This window comes from Hypomesus nipponensis, chromosome 14 (genome assembly GCF_054491055.1).
Source record: "Hypomesus nipponensis isolate SF chromosome 14, ASM5449105v1, whole genome shotgun sequence".
NCBI lineage: Eukaryota > Metazoa > Chordata > Actinopteri > Osmeriformes > Osmeridae > Hypomesus > Hypomesus nipponensis.
The window spans coordinates 21,663,494-21,682,099 of record NC_140374.1 but is presented as its reverse complement, the minus strand read 5'-3'; the positions used below and the strand labels follow the sequence as shown (position 1 = coordinate 21,682,099).

The following is an 18,606-nucleotide window of genomic DNA, read 5'->3' as shown; positions in this document are numbered from 1 at the left end:
GATGCACGACTTCTGGAGCGAGGAGTTGCCGACTTCAGGCCCGGGGAAGAGAGGAACTTCTTCCTTCGACTGAGGGGAGTGGGTGGCAGTGGTCTGTTGATCTGCTGATCCTGCTTCTCTCGTAAGCCAAGTTCTGTGGACTTGACTTCCTGCCAGCCCGGATCTGTGTCTGCCTCAGAGCCAGACATGTCACTCTGCAGTGTGGTGCATGCTCTAAACCCAGGTAGGGATGCACCACTCGGGGAGAGAGGAGTGGCCGACATAGGGCCTGGGGAAGAGAGGATCTTCTTCCTTCTACTGAGGGGAGTGGGTGGCAGTGGTCTGCTGAACTGCTCCTCTTGTAAGCCACAATCTGTGGACTTGACTTCCTGCCAGCCCGGATCTGTGTCTGCCTCAGAGCCAGACATGTCACACTGCAGTGTGGTGCATGCTCTAGACCCAGGTAGAGATGCACCACTCGGGGAGAGAGGAGTGGCCGACATAGGGCCTGGGGAAGAGAGGATCTTCTTCCTTCTACTGAGGGGAGTGGGTGGCAGTGGTCTGCTGAACTGCTCCTCTTGTAAGCCACAATCTGTGGACTTGACTTCCTGCCAGCCCGGATCTGTGTCTGCCTCAGAGCCAGACATGTCACACTGCAGTGTGGTGCATGCTCTAGACCCAGGTAGAGATGCACCACTCGGGGAGAGAGGAGTGGCCGACATAGGGCCTGGGGAAGAGAGGATCTTCTTCCTTCTACTGAGGGGAGTGGGTGGCAGTGGTCTGCTGAACTGCTCCTCTTGTAAGCCACAATCTGTGGACTTGACTTCCTGTCTATCTGGATCTGTGTCTGCCTCAGAGTTAGACATGTCACACTGCAGTGTGTTGCATGCTCCAAACCAAGGCAGAGATGCACGATTTGGGAAGCGAGGAGTTGCCGACTTAGGGCCCGGGGAAGAGAGGATCTTCTTCCTTCGACGGAGGGGAGTGGGTGGCAGTGGTCTGCTGAACTGCTCCTCTTGTAAGCCACAATCTGTGGACTTGACTTCCTGCCGGCCTGGATTTGTGTCTGCCTCAGAGCCAGACATGTCACACTGCAGTGTGGTGCTTGCTCTAGCCCCATTCAGAGATGCACGACTTGGGGAGCGAGGAGTTGCCGACTTAGGGCCTGGGGAAGAGAGGATCTTCTTCCTTCGACGGAGGGGAGTGGGTGGCAGTGGTCTGCTGACCTGCTGCTCCAGAGGAACCCCAGAGTTGTTGGTAGTCAGGGAGGTTATTTTAAACTGTTCCAAACCTAGAATCACTGTGGGGCTTTCACCCTTCTCCAAGACCTCAGACTCCAACCCTTGATCACTCTGTTAGATGGATACATGGGAACATTAGATTACAGTAAAACTGGATTTCTTCCTTTGGCTTGCATTAAAAAAAATATTACACACGGTATAATTTTTGGACCTATCTTATTCACCGTTGACAGTCAGTCTATGTTTTATTCTATACATTCATTAAAACCTCAAAGTGAATGAATTCATTCATGCACAACCCCTGAATGTAAAAATAATTACTGCATGTCCACTAGCATTGTCCTCAACATTATTGGATGCAAATAAGATAACCATCCAATGAAAACATGAACACCCAAGTTTCATAAAACCCAAGTTTTCATAAAAACAAGTACAGTGTTGCAAAAATAAATAAAATAAAGCAAGTCATACAATAATCTTTGGACCTATCGTCCTTACCTTTTTGGGCATCCTCTCCAGACGCCTCATTTCCTGTGAGAGCGTTTTGGAGATGTCCTCCACCTTGTCCTTCAGCTGACTCTGGGTCTGGTCTCCCTGTCGTGTGACCTGTGTCCCCAGCTCCCTCACCAGGTCATCCAGCTTCTCCTCCAGGTCTCTGATGGCCTGCTCAGAGACTGCCGACTCACTCCATTCCTTCTGAAAACCTTTTCGCCCCAGAATCTTAGACTCCAAGAGCTCATGGTCTTGCTGCAGTTTCTGCAAAGTCTCGGACACTATTCTCATGTGGCTTTGGAAGCCAGGAATGTCACATTTGCATGTATGTAGCTGCGGATGAAATTAGACAAATATACCTTTTGTATGCTGACATTGATAGGAAATACAGTAATATTAATACATTGATCGTCTAGATTTGGATCAAAATCAACATTGTGCTTACTGGCGGTTTCTGTTTCCAGAAAAGAAAAGGCATGACCTCCTTCTGGGTCTCAGGTTGACCCCCTTTGAAAAGGAAAAACAGAAATAAAAATCTTGCAACTATTGCCTGTAAATCTTACTGTTTGAAACCACTGATCAAATACACACAACCTATCAGGGTTCTTCCAAAAGGGCAGCAATGAAGATAGTATTCAGTTAACCACTTTCTCAGAAGACCACCTCAAACAGTAAATGTATTGTTCCGCTGTCTGTACGGATTACTGCTGTCAACTCTACACTCAACACGTTATTAATATGACGAAGTTGGTGACGTTTAATTTGATCGAATAAGCATTGTGACGTCTCATTGCACGTTTCTTGTTTCAGAGCAGATCCAATTGACCTTTCGCTAATGCCCCGCCCACCTTAGTTATCGTTGTTAGCCAGTTAAGATTTGCTTTTTTGTTTAGCGGGTACCACTGTAAACTTGTTGGCTAAGTACATATCATTAGTATGACGAAGTTGGTCAAGTCGATTGTTTCGGAATAATGATTTAGACGTAATTGCAGTTTTCATGTAAACTGCGCAAGCCCTCTCTGTTGGCCTAAAGGTAGCCTATACCTTAATTGCTAAACCCAAACATGCCTGACAAAGTTTAACTTGACAAAAGCTCTCAAAATTGTCCTAGCTACAGGTGTATTGTTATACATTCAAAGAATCTGGGAGATTAATAAATATTGGTTTTGAACCAGTTGAAGTTATAGAAAACGTAATGTTCGACAAATCCCTGCATCCTGTCATCACGTTTAAAGCTTCACAGCTTCAACACACTTCTTTTTTGGAAATTAAACAGGCGTATTTCAAGTGATGAACAGTATTTACTTGTTGCTCTACATATCTATTTTTTTTGAGGAAATATCAACAGTTTAGTTTAGTTTCTAACACAGGCTAATCATTTAGGCTAAATGTCAAAGGACTCACCTGAATTGCAGTCCGCTGTGATGAAGAATGATATACAGAACGATAGACATAACGCTAGGCTAGATATTTAAGACGCTCTTAAATATCGTTTGAACACGAAAACCTCGTCTAATGGATGCGTTTATCCACGGACAGAAAGTTAACGCGCCTCTGACCAAATGCTTAGAATTTTGTAATTATATGTGTTTGCATGCCATTATGACGTAATAACAGTTGCATCACGAACATATGAACGGGTAAATAACATTAATAAAATATGAATATATTATTATAACGATATTTTCAACGATGGCCAGAGTACCGAACGAATTGTAAAAAATGATATGGAATAAAGCTATAACAATGAAAATAAACAAAGGCCTTTACCAGTACAAAAAAATATTTCTAAACATATTGCCCTAGACGTCCATTATTAAAAAATTGAGTTCCTGCACACCCTTAAATATTTCAGGGGTGTCTAGTTTAATTTAAAACTATTTAACAAAAATAAGGCACATCGGTGTTGTTTGTACCAGGGGAGGGGTATTTACGTGAGAGTTGTAGCCTACAACGTGTAATTCTAAAGTTGTGCTATAGGCCTACGTGTACGTTTGAGAGATGGAGGAACAATTGGCAATTGGTTTGGGGAACTGTAGGTGACAGAGGCCTGATTGTAGGGTTTAGTTTGAAAGCAGGAGGGGTTTCTGCACAGTGTTTGGTGGTGATGGGGAGAATTCAGACCTGACTAATTGATAAGTGACAACAATGCAAAGTGCTTTAAGTTATTGTTACCCCCAGCCCTACCTCTCCTCTCTCTCTCCTCTCCCCCATCACCCCCCAGTCCTACCTCTTATAATGACGCTTCCTCCTCTCCCCTCCCAGTCCCGGCAGCGGTTGGCGAGGTCACTGTCAGCAACAATGGTCGTATGGACTTCCTCAGCGTGTCCTGGCGCCCCGCCCCGGGCCAGGTGGACAGCTACCTGGTCGCCCTGAGCGACCGGGAGAAGACGGTGCACACGCTGGCCGTGTCCAAGACCAGCCCATCATGCGTGTTCAGCTCATTGGTCTCCGGGCGTCTCTACGACATCTCCATCGCATCCCGCAGCGGCTCCTACGAAAACCACACGGTCGTGCAGGAGCGCACACGTAGGTCCTCTGCCATGCAGGCGTCACATGACCTGTAGCACGTCACATGACCTGTATCACGTCACATGACCTGTAGCACGTCACATGACCTGTAGCATGTCACATGACCTGTAGCACATCACATGACCTGTAGCAGACTCTTTCATCTGAAGTGATGTTAGCAAATAGTGCTTGTGAAAAGTAATGCAGTGAGTCAAGGATTAGAAGTGGATGGTTCTATTATTTCAGTGGTTAGAGTCACCTCTCTCATCACCTTCCTCACCTCTCTCATCACCTTTCCTCACCTGTCTAATCACTTCCTCACCTCTCTCATCACCTTTCCTCACCTCTCTAATCACTTCCTCACCTCTCTAATAACTTCCTCACCTCTCTAATCACTTCCTCACCTCTCTAATCACTTCCTCACCTCTCTAATCACTTCCTCACCTCTCTAATCACTTCCTCACCTCTCTAATCACTTCCTCACCTCTCTAATCACATCCTCACCTCTCTAATCACTTCCTCACCTCACTAATCACATCCTCACCTCTCTAATCACTTCCTCACCTCTCTAATCACTTCCTCACCTCTCTAATCACTTCCTCACCTCTCTAATCACTTCCTCACCTGTCTAATCACTTCCTCACCTCTCTAATCACTTCCTCACCTCTCTAATCACTTCCTCACCTCTCTAATCACTTCCAGAGCCGTCCAGTGTGCAGAGCCCGACAGCAATCCACTCTGCCCGTGACGACTACCTAAAGGTGTACTGGCGGCATGCAGCGGGAGACTTTGACCACTACCAGGTGGTCATCAAGCATAACAACGTGTTCCACCAGAACCAGACGGTGCAGAAGACCCAGAACGAGTGTGTGTTCAACAGGCTGGTGCCTGGTCGGCTGTACACGGTGGTGGTGAGCACCTGGAGCGGGCAGTACGAGACCAGCGCCTCCACCCACGGACGCACCTGTGAGTGACACGGAGCCTCTGCTTGTGTTTCTGCCCTGGGCCTGTTATCCAGCCTTCTCTGTGTTTCAAGACTGTCATTTACAGCAGCAGTTGCTTTCCAAATCCAGATCCAAATCACATTACCTGACATTTTCTTGACTTAGCAGATGCTTTAATCCAAAGCGACATACAAATGGTTGAGTTCTTATAAACCTATGGGCTGGGCAATCAGGAAAATTAAGTTATTGCAGTGTCTGTTGAGTGAACCATCACAAATAAACACGACTCAAGGGCATGACTCAAATTTGACATGTTGACACATGACCTTTGACCTCTGTAACGTTGTGGGTTTCCCGCCCCAGTCCCGGCGGCGGTGAGGGCTCTGGCGCTGGCGGGCCGCGGCACGGAGGAGCTGCGCGTGACGTGGTTGCCTCCGCCCGGCGACGTGGATCACTATGAGGTCCAGCTCCTCTTCAACGACATGAAGGTGTTCCCTCCCCTCACGCTGGGCAGCGCGGCCGGAGAGTGCCTGCTCTCCTCGCTCACGCCCGGGCGCCTCTACAAGATCCACGTCTCCACCTTCAGCGGGCCCAATCAGAGGGCTCAGTTCATAGAGGGCCGGACAGGTAGATGACCCCTCAGCTGACCCAGCCCTCGGGCTGTCAGGTCATCGTCTGTGGAAGGGATGGGGAGGGATGTGGAGCTTGCGGGAATGGACTCAGTTTGTTGAACTTTGCTGACCTTCTGAAAAGCAGCTTATTCAGATCTAGAGTCATCCAAGTTGAAATCCTAACAGCAGTGACAAACACGGGCAGTGTCAACAATAGAAACATCCTAAAAAGCTGAGAGCAAAGCAGTATGGTGGTGAAATGATGCGTGTTCCTCTCCAGTCCCCAGCAAGGTGAAGAACATCCACGTGACTAACGGTGGTCAGAGCAGCAGTCTGCGGGCCAGCTGGACGCCGGGGCGTGGGGACGTGGACAGCTTCCTGGTCTCTCTCCAGCAGGGGGCGCGCCGGCTGGAGTCCAGGCCCATCCAGAAGCACCAGAACCAGCTGGGCTTCAGCTCCCTGCAGCCTGGGCAAATCTACAGCATCACTGTGGTGGCGCTCAGCGGGGAGCTCAACAACAGCCTCACAGCCAACGCACGCACCGGTAAGCGCCATGAGGTCATGAAAGAAGACTGAGTAGATTTCAAGTATCTTTAAATGTAATCGATGTAATCTAATCTCTACAAGTTGCATACAGGGGGGATTTGAACCCGGGACCTCTTGGTTTTCAGTTAAATACTCAACTGAACTACATCCATCCCTCGTGCTGTAACTAAAATACCCGATCACCAACCCTCTACTTGTGCTTATATATCCCTCCCTCCCTCCCTCCCTCCCTCCCTCCCTCCCTCCCTCCCTCCCTCCCTCCCTCCCTCCCTCCCTCCCTCTCTCCCTCCCTCCCTCTCTCCCTCCCTCCCTCCCTCCCTCCCTCCCTCCCTCCCTCCCTCCCTCCCTCCCTCCCTCCCTCCCTCTCTCCCTCCCTCCCTCCCTCCCTCCCTCCCTCCCTCCCTCCCTCCCTCCCTCCCTCCCTCCCTCCCCCTCCCCCCCTCCCTCCCTCCCTCCCTCCCTCCCTCCCTCCCTCCCTCCCTCCCTCCCTCCCTCCCTCCCCCCCCTCCCCCCTCCCTCCCTCCCTCCCTCCCTCCCTCCCTCCCTCCCTCCCTCCCTCCCTCCCTCCCTCCCTCCCTCCCTCCCTCCCTCCCCCCCCTCCCCCCTCCCTCCCTCCCTCCCTCCCTCCCTCCCTCCCTCCCTCCCTCCCTCCCTCCCTCCCTCCCTCCCTCCCTCCCTCCCTCCCTCCCTCCCTCCCTCCCTCCCTCCCTCCCTCCCTCCCTCCCTCCCCCTCCCTCCCTCCCTCCCTCCCTCCCTCCCTCCCTCCCTCCCTCCCTCCCTCCCTCCCTCCCCTCCCTCCCTCCCTCCCTCCCTCCCTCCCTCCCTCCCTCCTCCCCTCCCTCCCTCCTCCCCTCCCTCCCTCCTCCCCTCCCTCCCTCCCTCCCTCCCTCCCTCCCTCCTCCCCTCCCTCCCTCCTCCCCTCCCTCCCTCCCTCCCTCCCTCCCTCCCTCCCTCCCTCCCTCCCTCCCTCCCTCCCTCCCTCCCTCCCTCCCTCCCCCCTCCCCCCCTCCCCCCTCCCTCCCTCCCTCCCTCCCTCCCTCCCTCCCTCCCTCCCTCCCTCCCTCCCCCCCCCCCCTCCCCCCTCCCTCCCTCCCTCCCTCCCTCCCTCCCTCCCTCCCTCCCTCCCTCCCTCCCTCCCCCCCCCCCCTCCCCCCTCCCTCCCTCCCTCCCTCCCTCCCTCCCTCCCTCCCTCCCTCCCTCTCTCCCTCCCTCCCTCCCTCCCTCCCTCCCTCCCTCCCTCCCTCCCTCCCTCCCCCCTCCCCCCTCCCTCCCTCCCTCCCTCCCTCCCTCCCTCCCCCCCCCCCCTCCCTCCCTCCCTCCCTCCTCCCCTCCCTCCCTCCCTCCCTCCCTCCCTCCCTCCCTCCCTCCCTCCCTCCCTCCTCCCCTCCCTCCCTCCTCCCCTCCCTCCCTCCTCCCCTCCCTCCCTCCCTCCCTCCCTCCCTCCTCCCCTCCCTCCCTCCTCCCTCCCTCCCTCCCTCCCTCCCTCCCTCCCTCCCTCCCTCCCTCCCTCCCTCCCTCCCTCCCTCCAGTCCCCTCGACAGTGACAGGTCTCCAGGTGGATAACCTCCACAGCTGTAGCAGTCTGCAGGTGAGCTGGGAGGAGGCTCACGGCGTTGCCGAGGGTTACATCCTGCAGCTCCTGGATGAGAGGGGCGGTCTGTTGGCTAACTCCTCCCAGGCCGCGGGCGCCACCCAGTACCGCTTCCACGGCCTCACGCCGGGCAGGAAGTACCGGGTCCTGGTCCAGACCGCCAGCGGAGACGTGCACAGCGAGGGCGTCCATGCAGACGCACGCACACGTAAGACACGCCTCTCAGGCACGCGTAAGACACGCCTCTAAGGCACACGTAAGACACGCCTCTAAGGCACACGTAAGACACGCCTCTCAGGCACATGTAAGACACGCCTCTCAGGCACATGTAAGACACGCCTCTCAGGCACACGTAAGACACGCCTCTAAGGCACACGTAAGACACGCCTCTAAGGCCTGTAAGACACCTCTCAGGCACGTAAGACACGCCCCTCAGGCCTGTAAGACACGCCTCTCAGGCACACGTAAGACACGCCTCTCAGGCACACATAAGACACGCCTCTCAGGCACACATAAGACACGCCTCTCAGTCACACGTAAGACACGCCTCTAAGGCACACGTAAGACACGCCCCTCAGACACACGTAAGACACACCTCTCAGGCCTGTAAGACTGGAGGAGCAGCGTAGCTGGTTGTTCACATCTGAGTGACACACTGGGCTCCACAGGGAGTGTTGCACCTTTGTGTACATTCAACTGTTTGTTGGACTTTTGGTGGAATGGATGCGTTGAGAAAATGTGAAGTTGAGAAGCAGTTATATGTTATGGTGAGAAAACCATAACATATAAGAGAACTTTTTTCAATGAAAGAATAATTTCCCTCCTCAGGTCCAGCAGCTGTGACAGAGCTGTCCATCCAGACCACCACCACCAGCAGCCTGTCATTCCGCTGGTCTCCACCGGAGGGCGAGTTTGAGGGCTACGACGTGTTCCTGTATGCTGGGGATGACAGCCTCCATGACCGGCGAAGTGGTCTTCCCAGCACGCTGCGCTGCTCCTTCCAGGGGCTCACGCCTGGCGCCCCCTACAGGCTGGTAGTGCTCACGCGCAGCGGAGAGCAGACTAATGACTCTGCCATCTGGGCCAGGACCAGTACGCATGTTCCCTCATTCATTCACTCATTCATTCACTCATTCGTTCTGACCTCCCCCATTAAGGGAATGTAAAGTAAACAACCCATCCTCTTCCCTCTTCCTCACCCCCCCCTTCATCTCTCTATTCTCCCCTCCCTCTCCCCCTTCTTCCATCCAGTCCCCGCTGCAGTCACCTCCCTACAGGCGAGGAGCCTCAACCAATCAGAGGCCCTGCAGGTGAGCTGGGAGCGGGCGGAGGGTGAGGTCAGTGGCTACCTGCTGTCCCTCTACAACCCCGACGGCTCCCAGCAGGCCGAGCAGCATCTGGGGTCAGAGGTCACGCAGCACGTGTTCCCCCAGCTGGTCCCAGGGCGTCTCTACAGCACCGTGGTGCTCACGCACAGCGGGGAGCTGACCAACAGGGCCACTGCCAGTGGCAGAACCAGTGAGACTCACCTCCACGTTATTCACTGAGCAGACGCTCAGTTTAACTGTAGAACTGGAGTGTTTAACAGTACAGTACTGTAGTGTTTAACTGTGATACTGTGTAACTATCATGCCCTCCTCCTACTCACCCCACCCTCCTCCCCATCCTCACCCTCCTCCTCCCCCTCACCCAACCCCACCCTCCTCCTCCTCCCCCTCCTCTCCCTCCTCCCCCTCCTCCTCCTCCTCACCCCACCCTCCTCCCCCTCCTCCCCCTCCTCACCCCACCCTCCCCACCCTCCTCCCCCTCCTCCTCCCCCTCCTCCTCCTCACCCCACCCTCCTCCCCCTCCTCCTCCTCACCCCACCCTCCTCACCCTCCTCCTTCTCCCCCACAGCCCCCAGACCCCCGTCGTCGCTGACCTTTGGAGGGGTCACCAACACCTCCCTGGAGGTCACCTGGAGCGGCCCTCTGGGGTCGGACTACGATGACTTCCTGCTGCTGTGGGACCCAAGGGACCAGCTGGCGGTGATCAACCCCTACCATACCCGCACCTCGGGCAGCCGCATCCTGCGGGGCCTGTACCCCGGCCGGCTGTACCGCTTCAGCCTGCAGAGCGTCAGCGGGGGAGCCGGGGGGAGCCCTGCCTTCAGCCTCGCCATCCACAAGAGCATCCGCACCAGTAGGTGGCACCAGCGTGCTGTTAAAACTGGGGAGGTGGTCTGCTGTAGTGGGGTGGTTCCTTTTGTGGATGTCCCTTTATGTCCCTAGTATTTACCAAGATTAAAACAAACAATCTCCAAGTAATAATATAATAATAGTAGTCTGATGCTAGCAGTATAATAATATTATACAATATTAGTATTCCATAGACACTTTCTCTTTAACGGATCAATCAGTCTAAAATCAGTCTGTAAATAACTCTGCCCCTTGCTGCCCCCCTGCTGCCCCCTGCTGCCCTCCTTCTGCCCCCCTGCTGCCCCTCTGCTGCCCCCCTGCTGCCCTCCTGCTGCCCCCCGCCAGAGCCGGAGCGTGTGCAGAGCCTCCACTGTCGCCCCCAGAGCTCCACCTCCATCTCCTGCTCCTGGGCGCCCCCGGAGGCCGACTACGACTCCTACACCATCGAGTGTCTCCTCCGGGATTCCCGCACGCTGGTGTACTCCCGCCGCACCGGCAGAGACTCCACCGTCTACCACATCACCCAGCTGGACCCCCACAAGCGCTACACCGTCTCTGTAAAGGCCATCTCCGACAGCATGACCAGCGAGGCCTCTGAGGACAGCGTGGTCACCATGATCGACCGTGAGGAGGGGGGGGGGACTGTGTGTGTGGTTATGTTGAGGATAGATAAAGTCATCTATAGTATAGTCCCTCAGCTGTGCTTTACAATATGGGCACTGTGTCCCTGTATGGTCACTATGATTATATTTATACAGCCACAACTCATAGTCCCACTAGTGACAGACTCGTTTTCTACTCGCTCACAAGTGTGTTATGTGTGTGTGTGTGTTGTTCAGGCCCGCCCCTGCCTTCCCTCTCGGCCCGTGTTAGTGACAGCTCTGCCCTGGTCACTAAGTCCTCCATCTTCTTCAAGTTTAACTGCAGCTGGTTCAGTGACGTCAACGGAGCCGTCAAGTTTTTCACAGTGATAGTGACCGAGTCTGACGGTACTGAAGCCATGCTGCTCTAACACACACACACACACACACACACACAGCAAGCTCTAACACACACACACAGAATACACGCACACTTTTCACAATACACTGAAGTGAATGTTTTGCGTGACTGGGATGTGAGGCGTGTTCTATCTTGTGACTCCAGACAGTGAGACCCTGCAGCCAGAGCAGCAACACCCCATGCCCTCCTATCTGGAGTACCGCTCCAACAGCTCCATCACGGCCTACCAGACCAGCTACTTTCCTAGCCAGTGCGCCCAGGGTCCTGACAGCGCCACCCAGAGCCTGGAGGTCAACCTGGGCACCGGCATGGACAGTCTGGGAGGGACCTGCGACCGCACACACAACCAGGGCCAGAGCCAGGGCCTTGACCAGGGCCATGACCAAGGCCAGGACCAGGGCCAGGACCAGGGCCATGACCAAGGCCAGGACCAGGGGCAGAGCCAGGGACAGGAGAAAGGGCCAAACCCATTCTGTGATGGACCTCTTAAACCCAAAACCCCATACAGGTAGAGATAGTTCAATTTGACTGTTTTTGGTCATATGCACATCAACATGTTTTGTTAGGCTTCCCCAATTGAATAACCAGGCACTTCTCAGTCCTCATCTGCACAGTGTGTACGCTGCTGTGGATGAAACTGCTAAATGAGTAACACATGGTGAACTGACTTGCCTAATCCTGACTCCACTCCCCCAACTTAGTGCCTTTGCTGGCTGTTGATTAGATCAGTCATAAATACCTGAGCTTACCATTTGTTTAAACACAACCTCAAATCTATTAAAAAATACACTCTTAGTAACTATGTCAAAAAATACCATGACATGAACATAGAAGTGTATCTGTGTGTTGACTGACCCTGTGAACGTGGAGGTGTGTGTTGACTGACTGTGTGAACGTGGAGGTGTGTGTTAACTGACTGTGTGAACGTGGAGGTGTGTGTTGACTGACCCTGTGAACGTGGAGGTGTGTGTTGACTGACCCTGTGAACGTGGAGGTGTGTGTTGACTGACTGTGTGAACGTGGAGGTGTGTGTTGACTGACTGTGTGAACGTGGAGGTGTGTGTTGACTGACCCTGTGAACGTGGAGGTGTGTGTTGACTGACTGTGTGAACGTGGAGGTGTGTGTTGACTGACCCTGTGAACGTGGAGGTGTGTGTTGACTGACCCTGTGAACGTGGAGGTGTGTGTTGACTGACTGTGTGAACGTGGAGGTGTGTGTTGACTGACCCTGTGAACATGGAGGTGTGTGTTGACTGACTGTGTGAACGTGGAGGTGTGTGTTGACTGACTGTGTGTCTCTCAGGCTCAGCGTGCGTGCCTTCACCCAGCTGGATGAGGATCATCACGACTCCCCTCTCTACACAGACACCTTCCTCTCCCTCCCCCTCGTCACCGAAGCAGGTGCGGATGCTCCTCGCTTTGCAGTGAAACAGGACGGAGATAGATGGATGGAGAGATGGCCATGCTGGGGTTTTCACCCTAGATAGTTCTCTGCAACCTTTTTGACATTAGGGTTATATTACCTACCATGTAACTACAACAGCACTTGACATTAAGTTGATTAAGGTTATAGGAACTACCACGTCGCCACATGGTGGTTAATGTGCCCTTGCCTAACCCTCCCAGAGCCTCTGACTGGTGTGATCGAGGGCATCAGTGCCGGCATGTTCCTGGTGGCCATGATGGTGGCCATCACAGCTCTGCTCATCTGTAGACAGAAGGCTCACAAAGTGTAAGCATCTCCCAATATACACCATGGGTTAGAAAGATTCTGTCTGATGTTCTGTCTGATGTTCTGTCTGCTGTTCTGTGTTCTATCTGCTGTTCTGTGTTCTGTCTGATGTACTGTCTGCTGTTCTGTGTTCTGTCTGCTGTTCTGTGTTCTGTCTGATGTTCTGTCTGCTGTTCTGTGTTCTATCTGCTGTTCTGTGTTCTGTCTGATGTTCTGGTGTTCTGTCTGATGTTCTGGTGTTCTGTCTGATGTTCTGGTGTTCTGTCTGATGTTCTGGTGTTCTGGTGTTCTCCTGCAGGAGTCTTCAGGAGAGGCCAGTGGTTCACATGAGCAGGAGATCCTCCCCTGGGGGGCACATGGGGGTCAGGGGGTAAGACACAGTCCTCCTCTGGGGGGCACATGGGGGTCAGGGGGTAAGACACAGTCCTCCTCTGGGGGGCACATGGGGGTCAGGGGGTAAGACACAGTCCTCCTCTGGGGGGCACATGGGGGTCAGGGGGTAAGACACAGTCCTCCTCTGGGGGGCACATGGGGGTCAGGGGGTAAGACACAGTCCTCCTCTGGGGGGCACATGGGGGTCAGGGGGTAAGACACAGTCCTCCTCTGGGGGGCACATGGGGGTCAGGGGGTAAGACACAGTCCTCCTCTGGGGGGCACATGGGGGTCAGGGGGTAAGACACAGTCCTCCTCTGGGGGGCACATGGGGGTCAGGGGGTAAGACACAGTCCTCCTCTGGGGGGCACATGGGGGTCAGGGGGTAAGACACAGTCCTCCAGGATGCACATGGGGGTCAGGAGGTACAATAATAATCATAATAATGCATTTTAATTGTTATTGTAAAGGCAATCTCAGGGTGCTAAAATAAAAAAGAATAGAAATGTGTTTAACATGTTCTTTTTCATCCCGCTTGATTTCAGCAATCGACGCATTTCAAGGTATGTTTAGTGATGCTTGCTTTAGTTTCTGCTTGTTTTCACAGTTCTTTTTGTTTTGGCGTGTTTGTCTGGTTGGTTTTGCCATTGGCTGTTTGCCTCCCCTCTGCAGCCCCATCAAGACCCTGCACTTTGAGTCTCACTACAGCAAACTGCAGGCCGACTCCAACTACCTGCTTTCTGAGGAGTACGAGGTACCTATTAAGGACTTGTCTGTGCTCAAATACTAAAACATATTATTAAGTGTGTTTTTTTACAGAAAAATAGACGGTTAGGGTTAGTGTTAGGGCTAATTAAAGAACATGTACAAACACTTCAAGCATGTTTACAACAGTGAGGCTTGTGTCCTGTATTTGACCCTTCATATACGCACTGCCTGTATGTTGCTTTGACCACATGAATAAGATCTTCATGTGTGAATGAGCAGGATCTGAAGGAAGTGGGACGCAACCAGCCTCTGGACACGGCCCTGCTCCCGGAGAACCGGGGGAAGAACCGCTACAACAACATCCTACCCTGTGAGTGGATGACAGTTGGATCTCCATAGGCCCTCAGCACTGGGAAGTGCATCCAGCTCTCGACGACTTAACGACATCGTCCATCCCTTCATGTGTTTGATATGATCTTCCGTGTGTGTGCAGACGATTCGACACGTGTGAAGCTGTCGTACGTGGATGATGACCCCTGCTCAGACTACATCAACGCCAGCTACATTCCTGTGAGTGGGTCATGAGGCGCACCGGAGAAACACTTCGACTTTCCATTTCATTTAAGTTCAATTCATTTAGTGGACACTTAAATTTGACATACAAACACTGCATATGGAAAGTGCCGTTGAAAATGAAGGATCAGAAGTGCATGGTTTTAAAGTTTTTTTTTGTTAACATTAGGGATAGCGAAAATGAGATTTTGAGTTGCATGACCGTAACTAAGAGGTACTTTTTAACCTTCAGGGTAACAACTTCCGAAGGGAGTACATAGCCACGCAGGGCCCTCTCCCGGGGACCAAAGACGACTTCTGGAAGATGGTGTGGGAGCAAAACGTCCACAACATCGTCATGGTGACGCAGTGTGTGGAGAAAGGCAGGGTGGGTATTCCCAGTGGCAGCTATTTCGTCTACAGTTATTTTCTCCACATCATAACACGACACGATCTAGTGTTTGGTCGACAGATCTATGAAGTATTACAGTACATGGCCTTGTATAGGCACACTAGCCCGGTAGAGATTTCTCTGACCCCGGAGAGAGATTCAACATGGTGGCTGTTAACTGGAAGGAATGGGGGGCAGGGGAGGCCTGGGGGGCAGGGGGGGCACGGGGGGCAGGGGAGGCCTGGGGGGCAGGGGGGGCACGGGGGGCAGGTGAGGCCTGGGGGGCATGGGGGCAGGGGAGGCCTGGGGGGCAGGGGGGGCCTGGGGGCAGGGGGGGCCTGGGGGGCAGGGGGGGCATGGGGGGCACGGGAGGCCTGGGGGGCAGGGGAGGCATGGGGGGCAGGGGAGGCATGGGGGGCAGGGGGGGCCTGGGGGGCATGGGGGCAGGGGAGGCCTGGGGGGCAGGGGGGGCCTGGGGGACAGGGGGGGCATGGGGGGCACGGGGGGCCTGGGGGGCAGGGGAGGCCTGGGGGGCAGGGGGGGCACGGGGGAGCAGGGGTGCCAGGTCCCTGACGGTGTTTCTGTCTCTGCCCGCTGCAGGTGAAGTGTGACCACTACTGGCCGTTTGACCTGGACCCTCTGTACTACGGTGACCTCATCGTGCAAATGCTGTCTGAGTCGGTTTTGCCAGAGTGGACCATCCGCGAGTTCAAGATCTGCAGCGTGAGAATCAGTTACCTGCTCATTTCAATTCTTTCAGCTACACTATGATTTACTGCCATTTTTATTTATTATTACACCTTGATTGCAATTCTTTCATCAAGCCATTGGAAAACATTTCTGCTTTCATAAAACAGTGACGCTATACAAAACACAACTGTTCAACTTACGATAACAGCATAACAAAAGCTTTAACGCCTTACATCCCCAGCCCACCCCATATACTATTTCAGTAGGGATGGCTCCAGCTTACTGGTACGTGTGTGTATGTATGTGTGTTCAGGAGGAGCAGCTGAGTTTCTCCAGGGTGGTGCGTCAGTTCCACTACACTGTGTGGCCCGATCACGGGGTCCCAGAGACGACACAGTCCCTCATCCAGTTTGTCAGGACGGTCCGCGACTACATCAACAGAAGTCCTGGTGCTGGGGCCACCGTGGTCCACTGCAGGTGGGTGTCTGGGGGGGTACAGACACTACTGGTGGGGTACAGACACTACTGGTGGGGTACAGACACTACTGGTGGGGTACAGACACTACTGGGGGGTAGACACACAGACACTACAAAGTGATGACACTATATTCAATTACACATGCGATTTTGTTTTCTCTATAATGAAAACCGACTTGATCATGTAGTTTTGTCTTTTTGCACACAAAAAAAAACATTTCAGGAAAGCCCCTGAAGGAATGCCTAAGAATGCTTTTTCATTTCATAGTCAGACGCTTTTCTGTGTGTTTCTGCTGCCGTCTGAATGGTGGTGTTCTCCCCTCCTCCCAGTGCTGGTGTGGGCCGGACAGGAACCTTCATCTGCCTTGATAGAGTTCTGCAGCAGATGGAGACAAAGGACACCGTGGATTTATATGGGGCGGTGTTCGACCTGCGCTTACACCGCTCTCACATGGTTCAGACTGAGGTCAGAGGCCCAGGACTCAAGCAGTCAGTCTGTGTGTGTCTGTGTGTCTGTGTGTGTGTGTGTGTCTGTGCGTCTGTGTGTCTGTCTGTGCGTCTGTGTGTGTGTGTGTGTGCGTCTGTCTGTGTGTCTCTCTTTCATAGTCCCTCGGTGTATGTGTATTGTGTGCATTCATATCATGGATAATTCTGTGTAATGACCTGTTGTGTAATTATATGGACCGTGTTTTAATATATTGGTGTGTGTGTGTTCATAGGCGTGTGTTCACATGATGCTGTGTATGTTTACATGAGGCGTGTGTGTTCCCCTGCACAGTGCCAGTACGCGTACCTTCATCAGTGTGTGAGAGATGTGCTCAGAGCGAGGAAACTACGGAATGAGCAGGAGAATCCTCTCTACCCGATCTACGAGAACGTGAACCCAGACCACCAGAGAGGTAAACCCCTGCTCATGGTGCCCTCCAGTAACCACTGATGCTGATCAGACCTCCTATCGTCTCTAAATCATTGTTGAGACATGAGACTCGACCACATGTCAAAGCAAGTGTTAAAGGCAGGGTAGTTATGTTTTGCGGAAGTAGCAGTTTTGGCTTGTTTGAAATTATCTGACCCGAAATGTCCCACCCCCTCCCTTGAAAGCCACTCCCCCAACACATGAACACGCTGCCCGAGTGCACACAAGTAAGTAGACAGGTGACTGGTCATGTTTGTTACAGTCCTGCGAAGGCCATAGATATCAGATTTATTTTTATTTTACTGTCAGAGCATTTGATTTATTGATCGCTATCAGGATGGGAAGTTTATTTCAGTAAAAATTGACATTCTCAAAAACATTACCTACCCTGCCTTTAATTGTATCGAGAACAACATGAACTAACTGTTGACCAAATGTCCAGTTTCTGCTTGGGAAGGCAGCACCCCGTATCTGCGCATGAATGCATGAATAACACAGAAAACTTCTCCACAAAGTTTAAACAAGTTAACACTTACTGTAGAGAGTAAACTCTTTAAATCTATTTTTTTTCTTCGACCCTCAGATGTGGTGTGCACCAGACGTTAAAGATTGTATATGGACTACTAAGGGAGAAAGTATCTAAATATGACACATGTTTTTAACATGTTTCGCACTACAGGGATATATGGCAAATTTATTTTTCTACCATTTGTATTTTTATTATTAAGACCAATGTTAAAACTCCAATAGGTAACATTATAAATTAAATTCTTATTTGAAAAACAGAGCCCTCAATTTTTGCATGCTTTCCTCCAGTTTGAGTTTGATTGACTGTGGTTTTTACAAATTAAAGTAAGAAAGCTCATTAAAGGGGATTGGCTGGAAAGTAGCGGGCTACTGGAAACTATTCATTTCGATTCCCAATGGCCTGAACCCTCAGAGGGCCTGATTAACCTGCACAATATGTTGAAAGAACATGTTATATGGGACTTTTTGTCCCTTATTTTTTATTTTATTTTTTATCTTTACCTATTGTACTTTTAACAGAAATACCTGGGAAATCTATATTAGAAACTATATTATTTAATTATAACAGAATGCTTAATGTAACACAATTGTATATACTTGCTACATTCTTTCATGTTTGGGTGTTTGTATAAATGCTTTATATTTTCACAATGCGCTTTTGTACACAGCATTTAAAATTATTATAAGAAAACTGGCTCACTCAGACTAAGCAATACGTTTTTTTTTTTTTACATTACACTAGAAATTACATGATTTTTGAGAAAGTGAAAATTATGTTTTAACTCATGTATGGATATTACTACAGCATTGATACATATTTTGTAGGTAGCGATAGTTAAAATCCTGATTTAAAAAAATGAAAGGAGCAGATTTTATTTCAAAAAACATTTTTTTTTTTACCATTTGGGAATGACTTTGTGTATAAGAGTTCTGTATGGTATTGTCTCAAAGTATCAGTGTGTAGGCTTCTTATCATAAACATCTATTTACCTGCCTAAACATGACTGCGATAGTTATTGTAAGGAATGCACGACAGATTCTGTGAATCATAACCCAACCCATAGTATCGTATAGTTCACTTTATTTCCTATATGTTGTTTGAGTCTCTCAATAAAGTAAACGAATTAATTTAACTTACATCCATAT

General features: G+C 51.6%; 1 protein-coding gene and 1 long non-coding RNA gene across 3 annotated transcripts in view; one reads left to right on the top strand and one right to left on the bottom strand.

Annotated features, from left to right (window-relative positions):
* Window positions 1-18,593, top strand: part of ptprbl (protein tyrosine phosphatase receptor type B, like) — a 36,209-nt gene extending 17,616 nt beyond the window's left edge. For both annotated transcript variants that reach the window (XM_084672876.1, XM_084672877.1), the window contains 24 exons: window positions 3,978-4,241; window positions 4,926-5,189; window positions 5,531-5,794; window positions 6,059-6,322; window positions 7,854-8,123; window positions 8,744-9,007; window positions 9,167-9,433; window positions 9,812-10,096; window positions 10,438-10,716; window positions 10,932-11,081; window positions 11,239-11,602; window positions 12,398-12,495; window positions 12,721-12,826; window positions 13,125-13,196; window positions 13,744-13,761; window positions 13,871-13,952; window positions 14,186-14,276; window positions 14,400-14,476; window positions 14,712-14,846; window positions 15,450-15,572; window positions 15,853-16,016; window positions 16,347-16,482; window positions 16,795-16,915; window positions 17,516-18,593. In XM_084672876.1, the coding sequence (XP_084529002.1) occupies window positions 3,978-4,241; window positions 4,926-5,189; window positions 5,531-5,794; window positions 6,059-6,322; window positions 7,854-8,123; window positions 8,744-9,007; window positions 9,167-9,433; window positions 9,812-10,096; window positions 10,438-10,716; window positions 10,932-11,081; window positions 11,239-11,602; window positions 12,398-12,495; window positions 12,721-12,826; window positions 13,125-13,196; window positions 13,744-13,761; window positions 13,871-13,952; window positions 14,186-14,276; window positions 14,400-14,476; window positions 14,712-14,846; window positions 15,450-15,572; window positions 15,853-16,016; window positions 16,347-16,482; window positions 16,795-16,915; window positions 17,516-17,538 (4,181 nt within the window). In that variant the 3' untranslated portion in view covers window positions 17,539-18,593. The remainder of the gene's footprint in view (window positions 1-3,977; window positions 4,242-4,925; window positions 5,190-5,530; window positions 5,795-6,058; window positions 6,323-7,853; window positions 8,124-8,743; window positions 9,008-9,166; window positions 9,434-9,811; window positions 10,097-10,437; window positions 10,717-10,931; window positions 11,082-11,238; window positions 11,603-12,397; window positions 12,496-12,720; window positions 12,827-13,124; window positions 13,197-13,743; window positions 13,762-13,870; window positions 13,953-14,185; window positions 14,277-14,399; window positions 14,477-14,711; window positions 14,847-15,449; window positions 15,573-15,852; window positions 16,017-16,346; window positions 16,483-16,794; window positions 16,916-17,515) is intronic.
* LOC146259183 (uncharacterized) lies at window positions 1,905-3,256 on the bottom strand. Its single transcript, XR_014729785.1, has 3 exons — window positions 3,117-3,256; window positions 2,158-2,219; window positions 1,905-2,045 (listed from the first exon to the last, which is right to left on the bottom strand). It is a non-coding gene; the product is annotated as an uncharacterized LOC146259183 (long non-coding RNA).
* Window positions 18,594-18,606: the final 13 nt, after the last annotated feature.